Source organism: Mixophyes fleayi, chromosome 4 (assembly GCF_038048845.1).
Source record: "Mixophyes fleayi isolate aMixFle1 chromosome 4, aMixFle1.hap1, whole genome shotgun sequence".
Classification (NCBI taxonomy): Eukaryota; Metazoa; Chordata; class Amphibia; order Anura; family Limnodynastidae; genus Mixophyes; species Mixophyes fleayi.
In genome coordinates this window covers 53,306,389-53,326,320 of record NC_134405.1, presented here as the reverse complement: position 1 = coordinate 53,326,320, position 19,932 = coordinate 53,306,389, and the positions used below count along the sequence as shown (strand labels likewise).

The following is a 19,932-nucleotide window of genomic DNA, read 5'->3' as shown; positions in this document are numbered from 1 at the left end:
GGATCACATCAAGCTAACTGATTACGGCTTGTGTAAGGAGAGCCTAGGGCCAGGAGACACAACTAGCACTTTCTGTGATCACCAACTTACATTTCTCCTGAAATCCTCAGAGGAGAAGAGTATGGAATATGCTGGAGAAAAAGTAGGTTGTTCCTCCCTTCAAGCTTCAGATCACAGATGATTATGGGTTGGAGAACTTTGACACTCAGTTTACCAGTGAGCCAGTGCAGCTTACGCCAGATGATGTGGATGTAATAAAACAAAGAGCCTGATCGATTTGAATATATTAACACATTGTTGCTCTCAACAGAAGAAAGAACTGTAGTGTTTATGGACTAACAATATGATTGATCCAGTAATTGTATCCTGTAACAGTATATGCACGGGAGGCTGGAAAACTGATGCCAGGTTCTTAGTACAGGCCACGCTACAGGATTTGCTGCTGAAAATCTGCTATAAGGGAAATGTCCATAGTGGATCTCTCCCTCAGTAGTATCTGCTCTCTGCATCAACAATGGTTCTCCGGTGCCATGTGCCGCTGTCCTGGAAAATCCACAAAAAGGAGGAAGTGGAGGAACTGTCAGAATCTGGACTGGTGACTTTCTCTACTTGTAAATCTGGATATTACAGAAAGCTGTGTATCTATCGCTGACATATAAAATTTTACCAAAAAACTAAGAAAAGGAATTGCACTGGAAATATTAAATTTTTAAATGACTTTTTGGAAATCAACAATGTAATGTGCCTAATTTAGCTTGTAGTGTGTGACATTATGCTGTTAATTTCCTAATGCAGAATTCCACGCAGACTAAACCGCCCAACCATAGATCCCCATAACACATCCCTTAGCCTTAACCGGTGGAATTCAGTTACTCTTGTATTATTCCCCCATCCACGTCCTAGTCAAGCACACGTTTTGTAGACGTTGGAATCTTGATTTGTTTTGTAGCTGCTGGTTACTGGTGGAAGACAAGTCCCCAGTCCGTAGCAAATCTGACAGTGTTACAGAGGCAAAGTCGCTACTCAGAGAATTAAGGTTAGGACACCAGAGACGAGTAACAAGGATGATTTGCATTTAATGAAATGTGATCACTAACGTGTATGCTCTATTTACATCAATGTCTTATCCTACATTGCAAAATAATCTGCTTTGTGAACATTTGCTTGGGGTATAGAATACGTAAAACTTAGTTTTTTTCATCAGATCCTCTATACGTGATTATTTGCAGCTTCTGAGAAGTGACTACAGAAGAAAAGTTCCCTTGTTTGCAGTTTAAACCTTTTAATAATAATCAGTAAAAAGCACACAAAAAAAACATCAGTTGCTATGGAATAAAAATCATAAGATTGGTTGAAACTGATGTTCTTCCTAAAACTTAGATTCCTACCCATATCCCGTTGGGCACTGGTTCTCCATCATTACAATTTAAGACCAGATCACGTTTTACTTTTTATTAGAGACATGCTAAACCTTCTTTTCAGACTTTTAACAAGTCACTAAGATAATTGAACAAGAAAGAAGCCAAATGTGGAGGTTTGTGTGTAATTTGTACATACATTCGGTTCTTTGCTGAGTGGATAAGTAGTGAGTGAGCGGTGTGTCAGACCAAACTATACTGCATCAGGAATGGGGCAAAAGATTTGGTCCTGTGCAACTTCATTTACTTGTTTTGTGAAGGATTAATTACGTATATATGCTGAAAGTTTAACAACAAAAAAAGAGGATACAAATACTTAATTTTATACATTTAATTAAAGACATTAAGGGGCATATTTAACAAATCACGGTAGTGCACTATTGTGCACTTACCGTGGAATTAAAGTCCCGATGTGCCCTCCGCAAATTTATTAAAGGTGCAGTGCAGCAGATATCATGGATATCTGCTGCTTTGCACTAATGATCGTTTATGCGAGCAGTCACCATTCAACAGAATGGTGACTGCTCCTGGCCGCAATCTAACAAGTCCCGAAAAAAGAAAAATTTCGGGAACTTGTCTTGACAATGTACTGGCGTACATCATCCGAATTGAAGAAATCCACTGCTGTCAGCTCTGCTCCGAAGAGCAGAGCTGGACAGCGCATGTGTGGAGGGATCACATGATCCCTCCCTGTCACTCAGTGCGCTCTCTCTGCAACGATAGTTGCAGAGACAGAGTGGGGACTTTGTACGCATGTGCACTGCACATGCGCAATTGAAGGAAGAAGAGGAACGAAGACGAGATCCCCAAACAGCGCATCCGAAGAGGGGGGTAAGTGTGATTTTTTTCTATCACAGAAACAGCAGTTTTTCGGAACTGCTGTTTCTGTGTTCCCTTTTTAATAAATTTGAGAAATAGTTCAATCCTTATCCTTGCGATAAGGATTGATAACTATTTCTCACTTTTGCCGATTAATGATAAATGTGCCCCTAAGTATGTTCCTGTGTTGTAATGTGTTATATATGTAAAATGTACTTGCTTTATAAATGAAATGAAGGATGGAATTGTGGTTCTGGAAGGGACTAATATATGGAAAAAATTGGTCGGGTAAGTATCTTGTCCTCTGATTTGGACTAGTAATATAACATTATAGCTAATTTAAAGATTGTAAAGCAGTAAATATGTTCTTTTTAGTTGTCTAAATTTAAAGGCATTACATTGTTTGCACAGAAGATGGTATACTAATTCATAAATTAGTTAAGATAATTCATATTCTTTCACATGAAAGACGTTATTGAATAATTAATGAAAAAATAAACACAAATTCTTGGCGGGCTTTTGAAAACTTGCTACGAAAAATCGTAAACCAATCAGGATCATTCTTTAGCTATCCAATCATAGCGCAGGACTGAGCATATATAGATGTGTTTTAACGGCTGTTTCTTCAGTTACTAGTACATACGTGTAATAGAACAATGGCCAGGACCAAGCAGACCGCCCGCAAATCTACTGGAGGGAAAGCTCCCCGCAAGCAGCTGGCAACTAAAGCCGCCCGGAAGAGCGCCCCTGCTACCGGCGGCGTGAAAAAGCCGCATCGTTACCGTCCAGGAACTGTTGCTCTCCGAGAGATCCGCCGCTACCAGAAATCCACTGAGCTGCTGATCCGCAAACTGCCCTTCCAGCGTCTGGTGCGAGAGATCGCCCAGGACTTCAAGACCGACCTGCGCTTCCAGAGCTCGTCAGTCATGGCCCTGCAAGAGGCCAGCGAAGCTTACCTGGTGGGGCTCTTCGAGGACACCAACCTCTGCGCCATCCACGCCAAGAGGGTGACCATCATGCCCAAAGACATCCAGCTGGCCCGCAGAATCCGCGGGGAGAGGGCATAAGATAATCAGTGCATCTATATACATAACACAAAGGCTCTTTTCAGAGCCACCAAATCCTTCTAAACGAGCTCTGGCATGATCTGTATGTTACTTTATAAGAGGCTATTACACCCGCTGTTTACCGGTTTATGTGGTATCTAAATGTCATCGCTTAAAAACAAAACACGATTCGAATACTGTGCTCAGATCATCCGTTCTTTACAGTTTGTCTATGGTAAGAACACAACACGTGCACCCACTCTAGCTACAGTTTTTTTCTATAACATTGAGTTCTTACAGTGCATAAAAATGACACGAGCCAAACATTAACTTCCCCGCGGCACAGCTCCTTTCTGTCGGGAAGCTCACAAATCTAGATTGATACATGGTCTCGGTATAGACGTAAAATTACACAAATAAACTGCAATGGAAACAACCGCGCTGTAATCAGCTATTACAGGAAAAAGTGGGTGGCTCTGAGAAGAGCCTTTGTGTTGTAGGGACGTCGGTTCTGTAGGGTAACATGCAGATCAAATCACTTGCTCTTCCTCCGTGATTGGTCCATTTCAAGATAACCAATGCCGCTCAGGTTCATGCACAGACCAATCAGAGAGTGAAAGGTGGAATTATGGACGTACTGATGGTCACATGATACGTTTGTCCAATATTGCTTGATTCCTCATTTGCATTCATTTGCCTATACATATGGGAGATCTGGGAGCTGTTTAAAACTGTTTATTCTGTAGTGTGAAGAAGGAGTGAATCGATCATGTCTGATCCTGTAAAGTCAGCGCCTGCGTCTAAGAAAGCCTCCAAGAAAGTGGTGACCAAGACCCAGAAGAAAGATGGGAAGAAGCGTAGGAAGACCAGGAAGGAGAGTTACGCCATCTTCGTGTACAAGGTACTGAAGCAGGTGCACCCCGATACCGGTATCTCCTCTAAGGCTATGGGCATCATCCTTTATTAATGACATCTTTGAGTGCATCGCTGGGGAATCTTCCCGCCTGGCTCATTATAACAAGCGCTCTACCGTCACCTCCCGGGAGATCCAGACCGCCGTACGCCTGCTGCTGCCAGGAGTGCTGGCCAAGCATGCCGTGTCCGAGGGCACCAAGGCCGTCACCAAGTGCACCAGCGCCAAGTTATCCCTTCTCCGCCCGAAATGCACACAAAGGCTCTTCTAAGAGCCACCCACTTTCCTTTATAATCGGGCTGTAATTATTGTGTTTTGTGCTGTAACTGTACTAGGCTGCTAGCAAATGATTTCAGACTATTATCTGGCTTTTCATCCGGACTTCATTTAACAATTTCCTGAATGGTTTATTCGGACTTTTAATTATGCGAATATTTAAGGTGTACACGTTGATCTATATGGTGCACTTAAAGAAACGTAAATATAAATGTGGTAATAACCCTTGTCCATTAACATTTATTATACAACATTTCATAGAATTTGTATTTCTTGTGTTCATTTTTAATTTATAAACGCGCTTTGGATTCTTGGCTCTTTCTTAGAAAACATCAGAAACTGGAAGTTGGCAACCACACTAATCTGACCCAAGAGCTGTGATGTTATTGCATTAGATATGCTTAATGTTTGTAGACACTCCCTTATATGTTTAAGCTTGAATCTTTAGTGATGGTCCCTAAGACCATGAGGAATACTGGGAAGTGGGTGTAGCCAGTGTGCAATGTACCCAGAGTCTGCAAATGGCTGAATAAAGAGCTCAGCAGTGCCCACCCATGCTTCAGTGTCCTGATGAACTGATTTACAAGTATATTAACAAAACATGGTGTCAGAAGAAGTTTTAACTGGACTGCTAGAGCTCAGAGTGTGAAAGGATCCTGCAGAAGTCTGTAAAGCTGTGACACGCAGTGTCTGAATATCTGTCTTGTGCTCTGGTCACATCAAACAGTGAGTAACTATGGATAGGCTGTCTCCTCCAGCAGGCATGCTCATGTCTGGCAACTTGTCTGAAAACTGGAAAAGATTTAAACAAAGGTTTAATATATATCTTGCTGCATGTGGAGCTGATGCAATGGAGGATAAAACAAAGTCATCCATCTTCCTCCATGTGATAGGAGAGGATGTGCTGGACATTTATAACAGTTTTCAGTTTGCTGAAGGGCAGAATATGGTGCTATCTTCTATAATGCAAAAGTTTGAAGATTACTTTGTGCCAAGGAAAAATGTGACATATGAAAGATATAAGTTTTTCACCTGTGATCAGAAGTCTGGAGAAGGATTTGATCAGTATGTTACAGAACTGCAATCACTCAGCAAAACCTGTGAGTTTGGTGATTTAAAGGACTCACTGATTAGAGATCGTATTGTCTGTGGAATACCTGATAATGGACTCAGAGAAAGATTGCTGAGAGAGCAAGACCTAGAACTTGACAAGGCAATGACTATGTGCAGATCTACAGAAATGACCAGACTGCAAGCCAAACAGTTACACAAGGAATCTGATACTACTGTACATGTGGTGAAGAAAACAGAGCCAAGCAAACCACCATTCTCTAAAATGAAGCAGTCTAAAATGCAATCTAATAGGAAAATCTGCAGTAGATGTGGAAATACTCACAATCCTAAAATGTGCCCTGCTTATGGTAAAACCTGCATGAAATGTGGTGGACTTAATCATTTTGCCAAATGCTGTAGAACCAATAGTGAAACAAACAAAGTGCATGCCGTTGAACAAGCTACGTCTGAAGATTTTTTTGTGAATTGTATTGAACTTTGCAGTACAGACAAGAAAGAATGGATTGTTCCTTTAACAGTGAACAAGATTATCATTCCCTTTAAGCTTGATACTGGTGCGCAGGTGAATTTGATATCGTTTCAAGACTATAAGACTTTTAGAGTAAAACCTAAAATTCATCCAGCCAATGTGAAAGTTACAGGCTACACTGGGGAGGAAATTCCTGTGAAAGGTATATGCCTAGTGACCCTGAGCTACAAAGGACAAAAGTTCAAAACATCGCTACTGATTGTGGATAAAGATGTACAACCGATTCTAGGATTAAGTTCATGTGAGAAGCTTAACTTGATAAAGAAAGTTTTCATGGTGACATCACAAGTAGAAGATGAATGCAAATCAGTGTTTACAGAATACAGAGACATGTTTGAAGGTTTAGGTTGTCTGCCTGGCGAGCATAAGATAAATCTAGACACGCAAGTTCCTCCAGTGATACACCCCTGTAGAAAAGTGCCATTTGCGCTGAGAGAAAAACTAAAACAGGAGTTAAACCGCATGGAAGCTTTGGGTGTGATACAGAAAGTTGATGAGCCTACTGAATGGGTGAGCTCCTTAGTAATTGTTGAAAAGAAAAATGGACAACTCAGAATATGTCTGGATCCAAGAGATTTAAATAAGGCTATTAAAAGAGAACATTTCAAACTACCAACCAGAGATGAAATCATGTCACAGTTTGCGGGAGCAAAATGGTTCAGTAAATTGGATGCATCTTCAGGATTCTGGCAAATGAAGCTAGATGAAGCCAGCTCAATGCTGTGTACATTTAATACCCCAGAAGGTCGATACAGATTCCTTCGACTACCATATGGGATATTGTCTGCTCCAGAAGTATATCACAAAAGGATACACATGATTTTTGAACACATTCCAGGTGTTGAAACAATGATGGATGACATTATTGTCTGGGGATCTACAAAAGAAGAACATGATTCTAGACTGAGACAAGTAATGGAACTTATCAAGAAGGTGAATCTAAAGCTGAACAAGGACAAATGTGAATTTGGTGTGAAAACACTTACCTTTATGGGTGACGTGGTCTCGGAGGAAGGTGTGAAGCCTGACCCGAGGAAAATATCAGCCATAATAAACATGGAACGTCCTAACAACAAAGACGACGTGAGAAGATTCCTAGGAATGATTACTTACTTAGGAAAGTTTATTTCTCAACTCTCCGAACAAACAGCACCTCTAAGATGGTTGTTGGACAAAAATAATGAGTGGATGTGGTCACATGAACAAGAAGAAAGTTGGCAAAACTTGAAATGGACCATCACAGAGCAACCGGTACTAAGATTCTTTGATCCTACAAAAAGTATAAGAATTTCAGCAGATGCCTCGCAATTTGGCCTAGGCTCAGTGTTGTTACAAGAACATGAGGATACATGGCAACCGGTAATCTATGCATCAAGAGCATTGACAAGTGCTGAAACAAGATATGCTCAGATAGAAAAAGAACTTCTAGCAATCACATATGCATGTGAGCGATTTCATCAATTTGTGTATGGTCAAGCGTTTACAGTGGAAACTGACCACAAGCCATTGGTAGCTATCATGGCTAAATCGTTACATGACTGTCCCATGAGAATTCAAAGAATGCTTATAAGACTACAGAAATATGATGTCCAATTGCTGTACTGTCCTGGTAAATACATGTACATTGCTGACACACTTTCCCGTGCTGTGAACAAAAGTGAAGGTTCTGAAAGTCTGATGGATAAAGAGATAGACGCATATGTTAATTTGATTGTAGCTTCTCTACCTGTGTCTCTTGCAAGACAAGAACAGATAAGAAAAGAAACAGAGACAGACATCACAATGAAAGTGTTACAAGACATCATTCTGAAAGGATGGCCAGCAGAAAAAAATGCGTGCCCACTGTCTATTCATGATTATTGGATGTACCGCACTGACCTTACGGTTGTCAATGGTATTATTTACAAAGGCAATAGAATTATTATACCTGCACGACTAAGAAAAATTATGCTGTGCAAGATACATGAAGGCCACTTAGGAGAAGAGAAATGCAAACGGAGGGCGCGTGAAGTGATGTATTGGCCAAGAATGAACCAGGACATAGCACAGACAACAGCTACATGTGAACTGTGTCTTACGTACAGACCAAAGCAACAAGTCGAGCCGCTGAGTCCTCATGCAGTGCCAGAGAGACCATACCAGAAGGCAGGCGCAGATTTGTTTGATTGTATTGGAAAAACACACATTGTCGTGACTGATTATTATTCTAATTACCCTGAGGTGCAGACTCTACCTACAACTACTAGTAAAGCCGTAATCAGTTGCATGAAGTCAATCTTTGCAAGGCATGGTGTTCCTATGGAAGTGTTCACTGACAATGGACCTCAGTTTTCCAGCGCTGAATTTAGACAGTTTGCTGAAGAGTGGGAATTTGTCCATGCAACATCGAGTCCCCACTATCCACAGTCAAATGGGTTGGTGGAAAGTTCAGTAAAAACTGTAAAGAGTCTAATGAAAAAAGCACAAGACGGCAAAGAAGATTTCTACAAAAGTCTTTTAATCTACCGCAGTACACCTTTACAGAATGGACTCTCTCCTGCACAAATGCTGATGGGAAGGAGGATTAGAGCAAATCTTCCGATAAGTGACGAACTGCTTAATACGCATAACTCAGCATTGGTGAGACTGAGTAAGGTACGTCAACAGGAGAAACAGAAACTGTACCATGATAGGCGAGCAAAAAGCTTATCTGATCTAAGATCAGGTGACCAAGTCCGTCTCCGAGATCATGAAAAAGGCATTTGGATGCAGAAAGGTATTGTGCAAGCACAAGTAGCACCAAGATCTTATATTGTACGTACAGATCGTGGAACAGAAGTAAGAAGAAATCGGGTCGATTTAAGATCTCAACCCAACCATAGTGATGGCAACACGACTGAAGAATACCCTTCATCTGACATGTATGATGGACTTGATAATGGTGAACAAACCATGATGGAAGAAAGGTCCAACATGGTTGACGATACACAGACTTTGTGTGAAAGACCCATAAGAGAAATACGCAGACCTGAGAGACTCATTGAAACGTGTTAGATGATGTTCTTAATGTTATATTGTTAAATTGTTATACTGAAGGATACAGGGCTTATCTTTAAAGAAAAGAAGATGTGATGTTATTGCATTAGATATGCTTAATGTTTGTAGACACTCCCTTATATGTTTAAGCTTGAATCTTTAGTGATGGTCCCTAAGACCATGAGGAATACTGGGAAGTGGGTGTGGCCAGTGTGCAATGTACCCAGAGTCTGCAAATGGCTGAATAAAGAGCTCAGCAGTGCCCACCCATGCTTCAGTGTCCTGATGAACTGATTTACAAGTATATTAACAAAACAAGAGCCACCTCATGTGGTCACTGAGGGAAACTCTCCTCTAGTTGTCCCGATATCTGTTTAATTCTCCACTTCTGGTTAAGGAATTTACTGATACATTCAACTGTAACAAATAGAGTATCAAAGTGAATATTTATTGTGCATTATATTTTTGCTACATTTCTATGAGTAAAAGAGTGAATAGACCGTATTCCCCAAGAGCCATAAGTATTGTCGGCAATGCTATTTATCCTTTATGCCAAAGTTGATCACAATGTGCAAGGAAGGATGGTTAACGGCAGGTGTAATGCAAGGGGTTAAAGTTTGCATATTCTCCATTATGACAGTGGGTATACCGGACAGAATCTATTGAAAGACTGCTGGCGTCGCGAGAACCCTGCGTATCTGAAAGTTCCAAAAAGGTTAAGACTGCCGAGAATGTCAGTAACCCTTGAAGAACCTATCTGCAATCAGAACAATCATGTTATACACTGCAGTGTAACCACCAGCGTTTGCAATATACAATGATAATCAGGAGGTGTTGCAGGAGAAACGGTGATTTTTCTATGTAGTCAACATACATTTGTCTAGATGTAATAACTAGCGCATGAGTTTGCAGTCTTACTGTAATATTGCTATGAAGTCACATTTGCCTCTTCACAGCAATACCCAAGGTTATGACAGCAAATGTGGTTGAGTGTAAGGCCTGGAGACCGTATATGGTTACCTAATACATACTCCACACTCCCGTGTTTCCCCCTTATAGATCATATCGTGTGCATACAGCTCTGTCGTGAGAGGCTGGGTGGCTCTGAAAAGAGCCTTTGGGGGGAGTTAAGAAAGATCAGGCTGCGACTCTTCCATCACTTTTTTGCCGCAGCTTTCTTAGCCGGACTCTTGGTAGCTTTGGGCTTAGCCGCCTTTTTAGCCGGGCTCTTGGCAGCTTTAGGTTTAGCCGCTTTCTTAGCCGGGCTCTTGGCAGCTTTGGGCTTAGCCGCCTTCTTGGCCGGGCTCTTGGCAGCCTTCTTCGGGCTTTTTGCGGCAGACGCCGTTGGCTTCTTCACCTTCTTCGGGCTCTTGGCCGCACTCGGAGCTTTCTTGGGCTTCTTAGGGGATTTGGTCACTTTCTTTGCCGCCGGCTTCTTGGGCTGCACAGACTTCTTGGCCGCCTTCCCTTTGCTCTCCAGCTGCTTCTTATTCAGTTTGAAGGACCCGGAAGCGCCGCTGCCTTTCACCTGGATGAGGGTTTCCTTGGTCACTAAACCTTTCACAGCCAGTTTGACGCGGGTGTTATTCTTCTCCACATCGTAACCTCCGGCAGCCAGAGCCTTCTTCAGGGCGGTATAAGAAACCCCGCTGCGCTCTTTGGAGGCGGACACGGCTTTCAGGATCAGCTAGGACACTTTAGGACCAGAGGGTTTGGGGCCCTTCTTAGCTCCTCCTGCGGCTTTCTTCGGCTGTCTCTTCTTCTTGCCGGCGCCCTCTGATAGAGGAACAGACTCAGCGGCGACTGGTGCGGTTTCTGCCATCTTCACTACAAGTACACAAATAGAAAAGTACTATCCATAGAGGGCGGCAGAAGTCTCTTATATACACTGCCGGCTGCGCTGTGATTGGCTGGTGTGCACAGTCCGTCCTGTGTTTCTATTGGTGGATACGCAGACACGTAAACCCTTCCCTGTCTGAGTGTAAGGGGAGCTTTCCTCGTACGTTGTGTTTCTGTGACCGAGGAAAATAGACTTTTATACGAAATGAGAAGACGAGCGAGCTGGTTCTCTGCACCACAACCGTCCTCCAAGGCCTCTCCTAACCCTTTATGGTCATTGCTGGACTAGGTGCTGCTAAGGAAGCCAGGAATCCCCGCTGGCAGCTCCTCCATACCCCGTCGGATCTGCCCGGCATGTGACACATCTCCCCGTTTCTACAAGGCTAAAATGGCCCATCCGGGCTCTTCTCTCTCCACCTGTCACTTGTCATAAAAGATGCTCTTTGTCACACTCTGTACAGAGCAGGCTGCATATTGAACGACATAAAGATGATCAGGACTCTTGTACACCCGGGTGGTTAGCACAGGCAGGTTGATAAATTGCCATCTTTATTGTGAAGAGACGCTGGTGTGGCAAGAGCAGGCTGCTGGGCACATTGAAAAACAAAGGCATCTTGGTATCCTCTCTTGCCAACACTTGTAGAGTAGGGTCAATAAATGTTGTCCCTCCTGGGGACCCTCTCTCGTCAATAAAGCAGATATTAAAGTACCATAAATCTTACCGTATGGAGTACAAAGGGGTTGCAGTATCACAGTGCTATATCTTCAGTTCTAAAGCAGCATGGTCACTTACTATTGTATTTAGTCTTGGTTTGTAGCACATTACACGGGTACAGTGACGGATTGCTTATAAACTGTAGACTTCTGATTCCCTCAGCTTAACACCATATATTAATATTGTTAATCTTAGCACTATAAACTTAACTATAATAAAGACACAACAACTTTGTAGTGGAAAATAAAATAATATTTTTATTTATTTATTTACCTATAAAGGGTGGCGGCGAGAGCGATTGAATCTGCTAACAATTAATATCGAAAACCGAACAGTGTATGGCCCACAGGCACTAACCACTGGTCCCAGGCACCACAGTCCTTTACGATCGGCCGCTGCTAAATCTGGCGTTATAGTGACCACTCCCCTCTGGGCTCTCCAAGACGTACGCGCACAGTGCTGGTCAAGGGGTCCTCGCACAGAGGTACCAAGAGCCAGGGTGCTTCGAAAGGAGCGGTGACGTGCGACCAATCAGTGGTAGCACCGTATGAATTAGTCGCTGATTGAAAAAGCTCTCCTGCCACGCTGGAGTCCTTTAACGGACCCCCAGCCCGCCACCCATAGACCTCACTAACTGACCTACTCTCCAAAAAAGCTGTTCTATAAAAATCCAATTGCCTTCCTCTGACAGATGAACCCCATCATTCCTATTACGGAGGAAAAAATGGCAAAATACCTTCATGCCCCCGTATAAAAACAACAGCGAGCAGCAAAGCCCAAGGTTAACACTGGACGGGGAGTATATTATTGCGTATCCATCACCTATTTGGTCTAATATACCTTTTGTACGCGTCTGACTTCCAGCGCCCTAAAGCTTTAATGGCGCTAACGGAAGAACCACTCTCAGCAGCAACAGTAGCCGCCCCAATCCTGAAGGAGTGAGTGCCAAATAATAACGGGTCTAGGCCCACGTGCTTCAGTGCACTCTTAAATATGGCCGTGAACTGATATTTCGACAAAGGTGATCCGTCAGCATGAATCAACCAGGGCTCAGAATCATGTGGTCTAACTCTTTGAAACTCAATGCACAGTACCACGGGGCAGATATCACAATCCCCTTGTGCAGAAATGGATATCCATTGACCACGACCCACTTGATCTGTTTTGGATCTGAGGATTTGACAAGACAGCATGTTAACATCCAACAACATGTGCTTTGCTGACAAGGCATTCCCCAAATTATGCTTAGACTGCGCCACCAACTCACTCACTCTAAACGCAGCAAAGAAAGCGAGCGAAAAAGCTAAGCGAAAGAGCAACGACTCACAAACACTTTCTGTAATGACCGCCAGCGCAGAAATAAGCTTCCTCAAGATGTTCTTGTCCACCGGCCTTCTAATATCCTCCTTACCTGGTTGCACTCACAACCAACCTTTCAAGGCCTTAGTGACCAAGAACCCTTTAGTAAAATCAGTTCACCTATGGAGTTTGGCCATAAACGAGATTCCTGCCAGCATAGCCGTCATTAAAGTTTTAGAAATGCCCTGCTGATACTTAAACCAAATAAAATCAGGCATGTCCGCGCTTTGACCTGAGTCACACCGACCGCGCGACTGTAAGTACTGTCCCCATTGGTGCCATGCTGCACGATATGCTCTCCTGGTGGAAGGGGCCAAAGAAGCTTCCGCCAGTCTCGACTACCTGCCAAACAAAAGGGGGACATGGCGTACCCGTAACGTCTGCCTGCGAAGCCAATTCCCTAAAACGTGCCCACTGTCCTCTGGATAACGCATCCGCCACCTCATTCTCCGCACCAGGCACATGTCTTGCTCTGAATGTAATGTCATTCTCAAGGCAGCGCAGCACCAAATGCCTCAACAACTCGATTGCAGGAATGGATGATGTGCTCCGTTTATTAATGCACTGCACTACTCCCAGATTATCGCACCAGAATATCACCTCCTGCCCTCGTAACAGAGACGCCCATAATTCCACCGCTACTACAATGGGGAACAACTCCATTACCAGTAGGTTGACTAGCAACCCTTTACCACGCCATGCCTCTGGCCACCGATCCGCACACCATCTACCTTTAAAGTATGCTCCAAAACCAACCGACCCAGAGGCTTCTGTCACTAACTCAAGGTGCTTATTAGAGACTGGTGCAGCCGGCCAGATAGAAATCCCGTTAAATTTCTCCAAGAACCTTAACCACATCCGCAAATCCTCTCTAATCTCCTTAGTTAGTGTAACCCTAGCGTGCGGCCGCGACATTCCCACTGTAGCCAGCTGCATCTTTCTACAGAACACTTTTCCCATAGGAATAATTCTGCAGGAAAAATTAAAGGAACCTAACAATGATTGTGCCTGGCGTAAGTAAACAGACCTTGAAGCCAACGTAAGCTCAATTGATCTTACCAGCTTCTCCACCTTCTCCTAGGGCAACCTACAACAACCTTCCCGCGTGTCAATCTCGATTCCCAAGAATGACAAACAAGTTAAGGGACCTTCTGTCTTGTCGTGTGCCACTGGCACTCCCAAGATAGAAAATAAAGCCTTGGCCGCAAACAGCATGTCTGCGCACTCTGACGAGCCCACCTTTCCAATAAACAAAAAGTCGTCCAAATAGTGAGCTATACCCACATGACCCGTTCCTGCCTGTATACACCAGTGCAAGAAGGACCCGAACGCTTCAAAGAATGTGCAGGACACTGCGCAACCCATTGAAAGACATTTGTCCACATAGTACCCATCTGGCAGACGAAAACCCATAAATCTAAAGGACTCTGGATGAAGGGGAAGCAGGCGAAAGGCAGATTCAATATCTAGTTTCGACAACAAAGCCCCCGACCCAAAGGATCTGACTAGATCTAAGGCTTCTTCAAACGACTGATAACTCACTGAGCTATCCTCTGCCTCTATGGCATCGTTAACCGATTGCCCGTGAGGATGGGGAAGGTGCTGTATCAGCCTAAATTTCCCTGTCGCCTTTTTAGGTACCACTCCCACTGGGGAGATGACCAAACCCGCTATGGGAGGAGATGGAAAGGGGCCAGCCATGCGGCCTAAATCTACTTCTTTCCGCACCTTCTCCTCCAAAATTTCTGGGAACTCATAGGCTGAGCGCAAATTATTTTTTGCATTAGCCATAACACTAAGTACTATGGGAAGGGAAAAACCTATCTTACAACCTGCACCTAAAAATTCCGCCTGCTTCGTATTCGGAAACAAGCGAAGCCACCTGTCCAGCTGCTCTATCTGGACCGGCGAACCCGCTTTACTGAGCGGGCCCTGACTCCCCCTTACTCTTTCCTGCTCCTGGCACGCCTTTATTGCAGTCACGAGCTGGATGTGGTCCTTTGCATTTGGCACAAGCATGCCTGTACCTACATGCATTTCCTCTAGTGCACGTGCCGCTGTTAAAGGCAAAACACCTGTTCTGTTCTGCGTTGGGGGAGAACCACATCTCCCCTGCATGCGAAACCTCTGCACCCTAAAATCCTGCCCCTCACTTTCCTTCGGACGCATCATCTCCATCCACGTCTCTACGTCCTTACAATCAAATGGAATGATGCACTTTCCTTTTACTTTCTCCCTGAAGCTCTCATCATATCTCCGCCAGATTGAGCCTCCATCTCTCCTATAGATCCCCGTAATTAGGTGTAAATATCTCCAGACATCCACCGCCGCCTCGGGCTTGGTTTCCAAATACACTGAAGCAAATACACTAAACACCGTCACCCAATTGGGGAATGATTTATAGGCCTCCTCTCCTATTTCACCTTTCTCCTTAGCCTTTTCTAGCTCTTTCTTGCCCATTTTAGTTATATTGAAGATATCTACATACGCTCCCTTCTTAATCCTCTCTCTGGAACTCCTCCTCATCCCTGATGTCAGCGCCGTATACGAGCAATGGACTACTGGCCCTTTACCCCCGCTTTCTTTAACCGCAGCCTGCGCTACCTTCCTCTGGCTTTTTCGCCCCACTAAAATGCTCATTCAGAATCCTCAACAATTTCTTAGAACTACTTTCCTGGTCCGATGAGGACCCACTGTATAAAGATGACACACTTGTACTATGTGAAACTGTGTGAGACAAAACTTTACGGCACTCACCTTGCGATGCGACCCCCGGACTTGCCGCTTCATCCCGCCGAGGAGCCCTCTCCGCTGACGTCTCACTCCTTGTGGCTGACAGCCGGCGTCTCCTCGATGTCGCCGGACCTTCCGCTAAGCCACCAGCATCAATTCCACTGCTACCCTGTCTTTCTGGGGAACAAAGAACGTTAGTACCCGTTCCTCTTGCTCTGTTCGCCGCATGCCTGCGCTCTGGCACCACTGACCTAGGGGTCTGCCTATCATCCTCTACCTCACCATAGCTTACCGCGCGCCCTTGCTGCCAGCTTACATAGCTCGCTCGGGGATGCCTGAGTGGCGGTTCCCCTACCACCAAGAGTCTATCCTGATAATACGACGTTCCCCTGAACTGCTGGTAATCCCTGTCAACCCCTTGATGACAACATGGCTGCCCGCTGCCGCGGCCCCCCATCCTCCCGATACTGCTCTTCAAAACTGTCAGGAGGTAAAAGATATGGTCCATGCGTACATGCTTCCTGACCTGGTAAAGAATGGAACGCTGGCCCTCCCCTCCCCATACTTGGCCCCCACGATGGGAGAGGGTGCCGCTGCTGACAAGGCCCACCCGTACCTACGCTTTGCTCATCATACCCGTAGAACCTGTCTTCAGCCCGACCGAGCCCTGTTTGGGCGTTCATAAAATCACAGAACTGCTGCCCCTCATCTCTCAAATGGCGCCACCCCCATATTCACTGTCCAGGCTCTCTGCGTAGTGCCCCAAATTCCAGTCATACCGATGTCTACTACCCCCTTGATACTCATATCCCCTTCCATGCGTGACAACCGGGGAATGCGAACTTCCACTGTCCGAAACTCGCTCCCCTGGACTATCGCCGGCAACCTGCCGTGCTGAAGGAACCCCTTTACCCCTCCTCTCCTGCTGCCAGACCCCAACCCGCTCCAGATCCTTGCCCGCTGGGGACACAGACCTGGACCTACCGGTGTGCCGGCGCCCTCACTGTGCCTGACCCCCAGTCGGAGACGGCGTTTCCATCCTGGATCTCCTAACCTTGCCTCTCCTAACCTTGCCTCTCCCCCTTGCTCCTTTCACTACATGCCTCTGCTTAAGGGACCTGCTTGGAGCCCGGCCTCGCATGCGCACAGTACCTGCGGCCGGGGAAGCTGACATGTCCACCGCCACCGGGCGTCCCCTGTTAACCTCTCTCTGCTGCCTTTCATGCTCCTCTGCCCCCGCTATCACCAACTCCGGACCAGGACTCCGTTCTTCAGGCCCCTCAGGTAAGATGGCGGCCGTCATCACACGAGGACTGACCGAGAGATCACTCTCGGCGGGGAGCTCAGTCAGGTCATTAAAACGGGCAGGGGGACCCACGCTGCACCTGGGGCGAGAAATATTCCCAAATAGTTTGAAAGCAAAGGACCAGAATACGTGCAGCGCTATACAGTACCACAAATCCCTGAAACAACTAGCAACAATATCCCCACTGTTAACACAGAAAGAATCAGGCACAATGAAAAAACACCGTTATTGTAATCACAAAAAGCAACTTAAAAAACCAAATCATATCACTTAGCCGGACAGTGATCCGTTCACCAGGAAATCCTGATGACAGAGGAAGTTGCCCTGCCTAGCCAGAGATATATATGAAAACCTCCTTTAATTCATCCCCCTAACATCCGGGAGCAGCAACTTCCTAAAACATTAAACCCTAATGTCCATGTCCAGCTTTGTGACAAGCATCTCCGTTTATTTACATTCAGCTTAAGGGCATCATTCCTAATAGTATGAACTGCAGTATTTTGGACACTAACGTCCAGGTTCCAGGAGCCAAAAATCCCAGGCTGCAGGTTAGCATTTCTAGAAAGAAAAAAACAATAATGTGTTAATTTTATGATTATCTTGGATTTAGAGATATTTTCTTGGATTATATTGAATTGTGTGACAATTGGTGGCTCCATTGTTTAATCATTCACTACTACAGACTTCAGGGAGCCCTTGGGCACGTGAGGGCACAACAAACTTACTGGTACTCTCCGCAAGATAGTACCCTCCAATCCTCATGCTGGGACAAATTTCTCCACTTGTTCCCATCCCCTTCTGGACCAAGAGATTCAGAAGAGTGGCTTAAAGGGTGATGCAAGGTACATATTGGGTATCCATATGCTTTTCAAGCTTGCTGGAGGTTATAACTCCTAATGGACTGTCAGACATCACCCGGGAAGTTTGTAGCGTTAGCCGTTCTCAATTGTTAGAGTGCAAAATTATCCTCATTAGCAACCTTCTAGAGGAGTTTTTGACTTCCCTGCCTCTACTTACTATTGCCTTGTCACTTTTAAACTCATGGTCATGTAGACTGGTAGGTATTCATGCCTAACTCGGAGACTCTCCACCATACTTCTCTGTGATGAGAGCAGATTATTGGTATTGATCAATAAGGAGTAAATCTCCGGGAATCTCCTCTCATCATTATTAATGCTGCTGCTCAGATTATAACATTTCACCATGAGTCGTAATCAAGCAATTTTGTATAGTGTTATGAAATGTTCACTGTAAAGGAGCCTAAACGCCTATTAAAGTAAATGAGGAAATGTACACTGATAAAACACCTGGGTACCCTGAACGGACATTCCTGGGACTGGAAAAATGGGTAGTTATTTACCCGTTTGTAGTTAGAAAATCCTCCAAGGGTTTAACTGCCCAAGCAGCCTGCACATAAAGACTTTTACTGTGATTATCCTCTTTCTGAATGTCAAATGCATAGCTTACTGGTTCTTGGCAGTGCTCCCAGAATTTACGGAGACAATACAGGAGGTCTCAGGCTTCATTCAACATTATTTTATGTGTGTGTATATAAATATATATATATATATATATATATATATATATATATATATATATATATATATATATATATATACACAAAAACAGACATAGATCCTCTGCACTCTCCATTATCATCTACTTATATAGTGCCACTAATTCTGCAGTTCTGTACAGAGAATTTATTTACATCAGTCCCTGCCCCATTTGAGCTTACAGTCTAAATTTCCTATAACACACACTCAGACACAGTCTAGGATCAATTTGATAGCAGCCAATTGACCTACTAATATATTTTTGGAGTGTGGGAGGAAACCAGAGCACCTGGAGGAAACCCACGCAAACACAGGGAGAATATACAAACTCCACACAGATAAGGTCATGGTTGGAAATTGAACTCATGATTCCAGTGCTGTGAGGCAGAAGTGCTAACCACTTTGCCAAACGTGCTGCCCGATATAGATTGTATAGATTGTCTATACAATGTGGGCAACCCCCTCTTGCACCGCAGTCTGTACATCGAGAGTGCAGAGGATATATGTCTTTTTTTGTTTATACAATGTAAGTTCCATCACTCTTGCACCCCATTCTTTACATTAATTAATTCCAACTTGTGTCAGGTGAGTCCCAGGTCTCCCATGGCTGCTAGTGCTTGGTAAAGACTCACCTTTAAAAGCTGTGTGCAGGTAAGCCTAAGGCCCAGATAAAATAGCATAGCATATGATCATGGTAGGACTGACCAGAATGGGAAGACTTTGGCGTGAGTTGATCAGCTTAACATATATTGCAATATGTGGAACTAACATTCCCTGTTTTTAATATAGAAAAGCTTTTAGCACAGCATTAGTTATGTGTTTGGAGAGTGCAGAGTATCCCTGTTCTTTGTATGTATGTATGTATGTATGTATGTATGTATATATATATATATATATATATATATATATATATATATATATATATATATATTCTGTATAAAACGGAGCTCTGTTTGACCATGTAATATTTTATTATCTATACTTCTGGAGATCACTATCACCTTCAACTAGTGTGTGTAACTGCTATTAGGAATACTTTAGCTAATAAAATTACTGCTTCAAGATCCTGTTTTGACACATACTTACCTGCGGCATGTTATTATTAGAGATAAGCGCACTCGGATTTTGTGAATCCGAGCCCACCCGAACCTTTCCGATCCGAGTCGGATCCGAGACAGATCCGGGTATTGGCGCCAAATGAAAACTTGAAACCGAACCTCTGAGTCATAATCCCGTTGTCGGATCTCGCGATACTCGGAACCTATAAATTCCCCGCTAGTCGCCGCCATCTTCACTCGGGCATTGATCAGGGTAGAGGGAGGGTGTGTTAGGTG

At 44.2% G+C, this 19,932-nt stretch overlaps 1 protein-coding gene and 2 pseudogenes across 1 annotated transcript; 2 read left to right on the top strand and 1 right to left on the bottom strand.

The window, feature by feature from the left end:
• Positions 1 to 2,893: 2,893 nt before the first annotated feature.
• Positions 2,894 to 3,304, top strand: LOC142150660 (histone H3-like). Its single transcript, XM_075205853.1, has one exon. It carries the CDS (start codon positions 2,894 to 2,896, stop codon positions 3,302 to 3,304), a length of 411 nt encoding a protein of 136 aa, XP_075061954.1.
• A 699-nt stretch (positions 3,305 to 4,003) lies between these two features.
• LOC142150659 (histone H2B 1.1-like) lies at positions 4,004 to 4,467 on the top strand (annotated as a pseudogene).
• A 5,668-nt stretch (positions 4,468 to 10,135) lies between these two features.
• On the bottom strand, positions 10,136 to 10,918 carry LOC142149811 (histone H1-like; annotated as a pseudogene).
• Between the last annotated feature and the right edge of the window lie 9,014 nt (positions 10,919 to 19,932).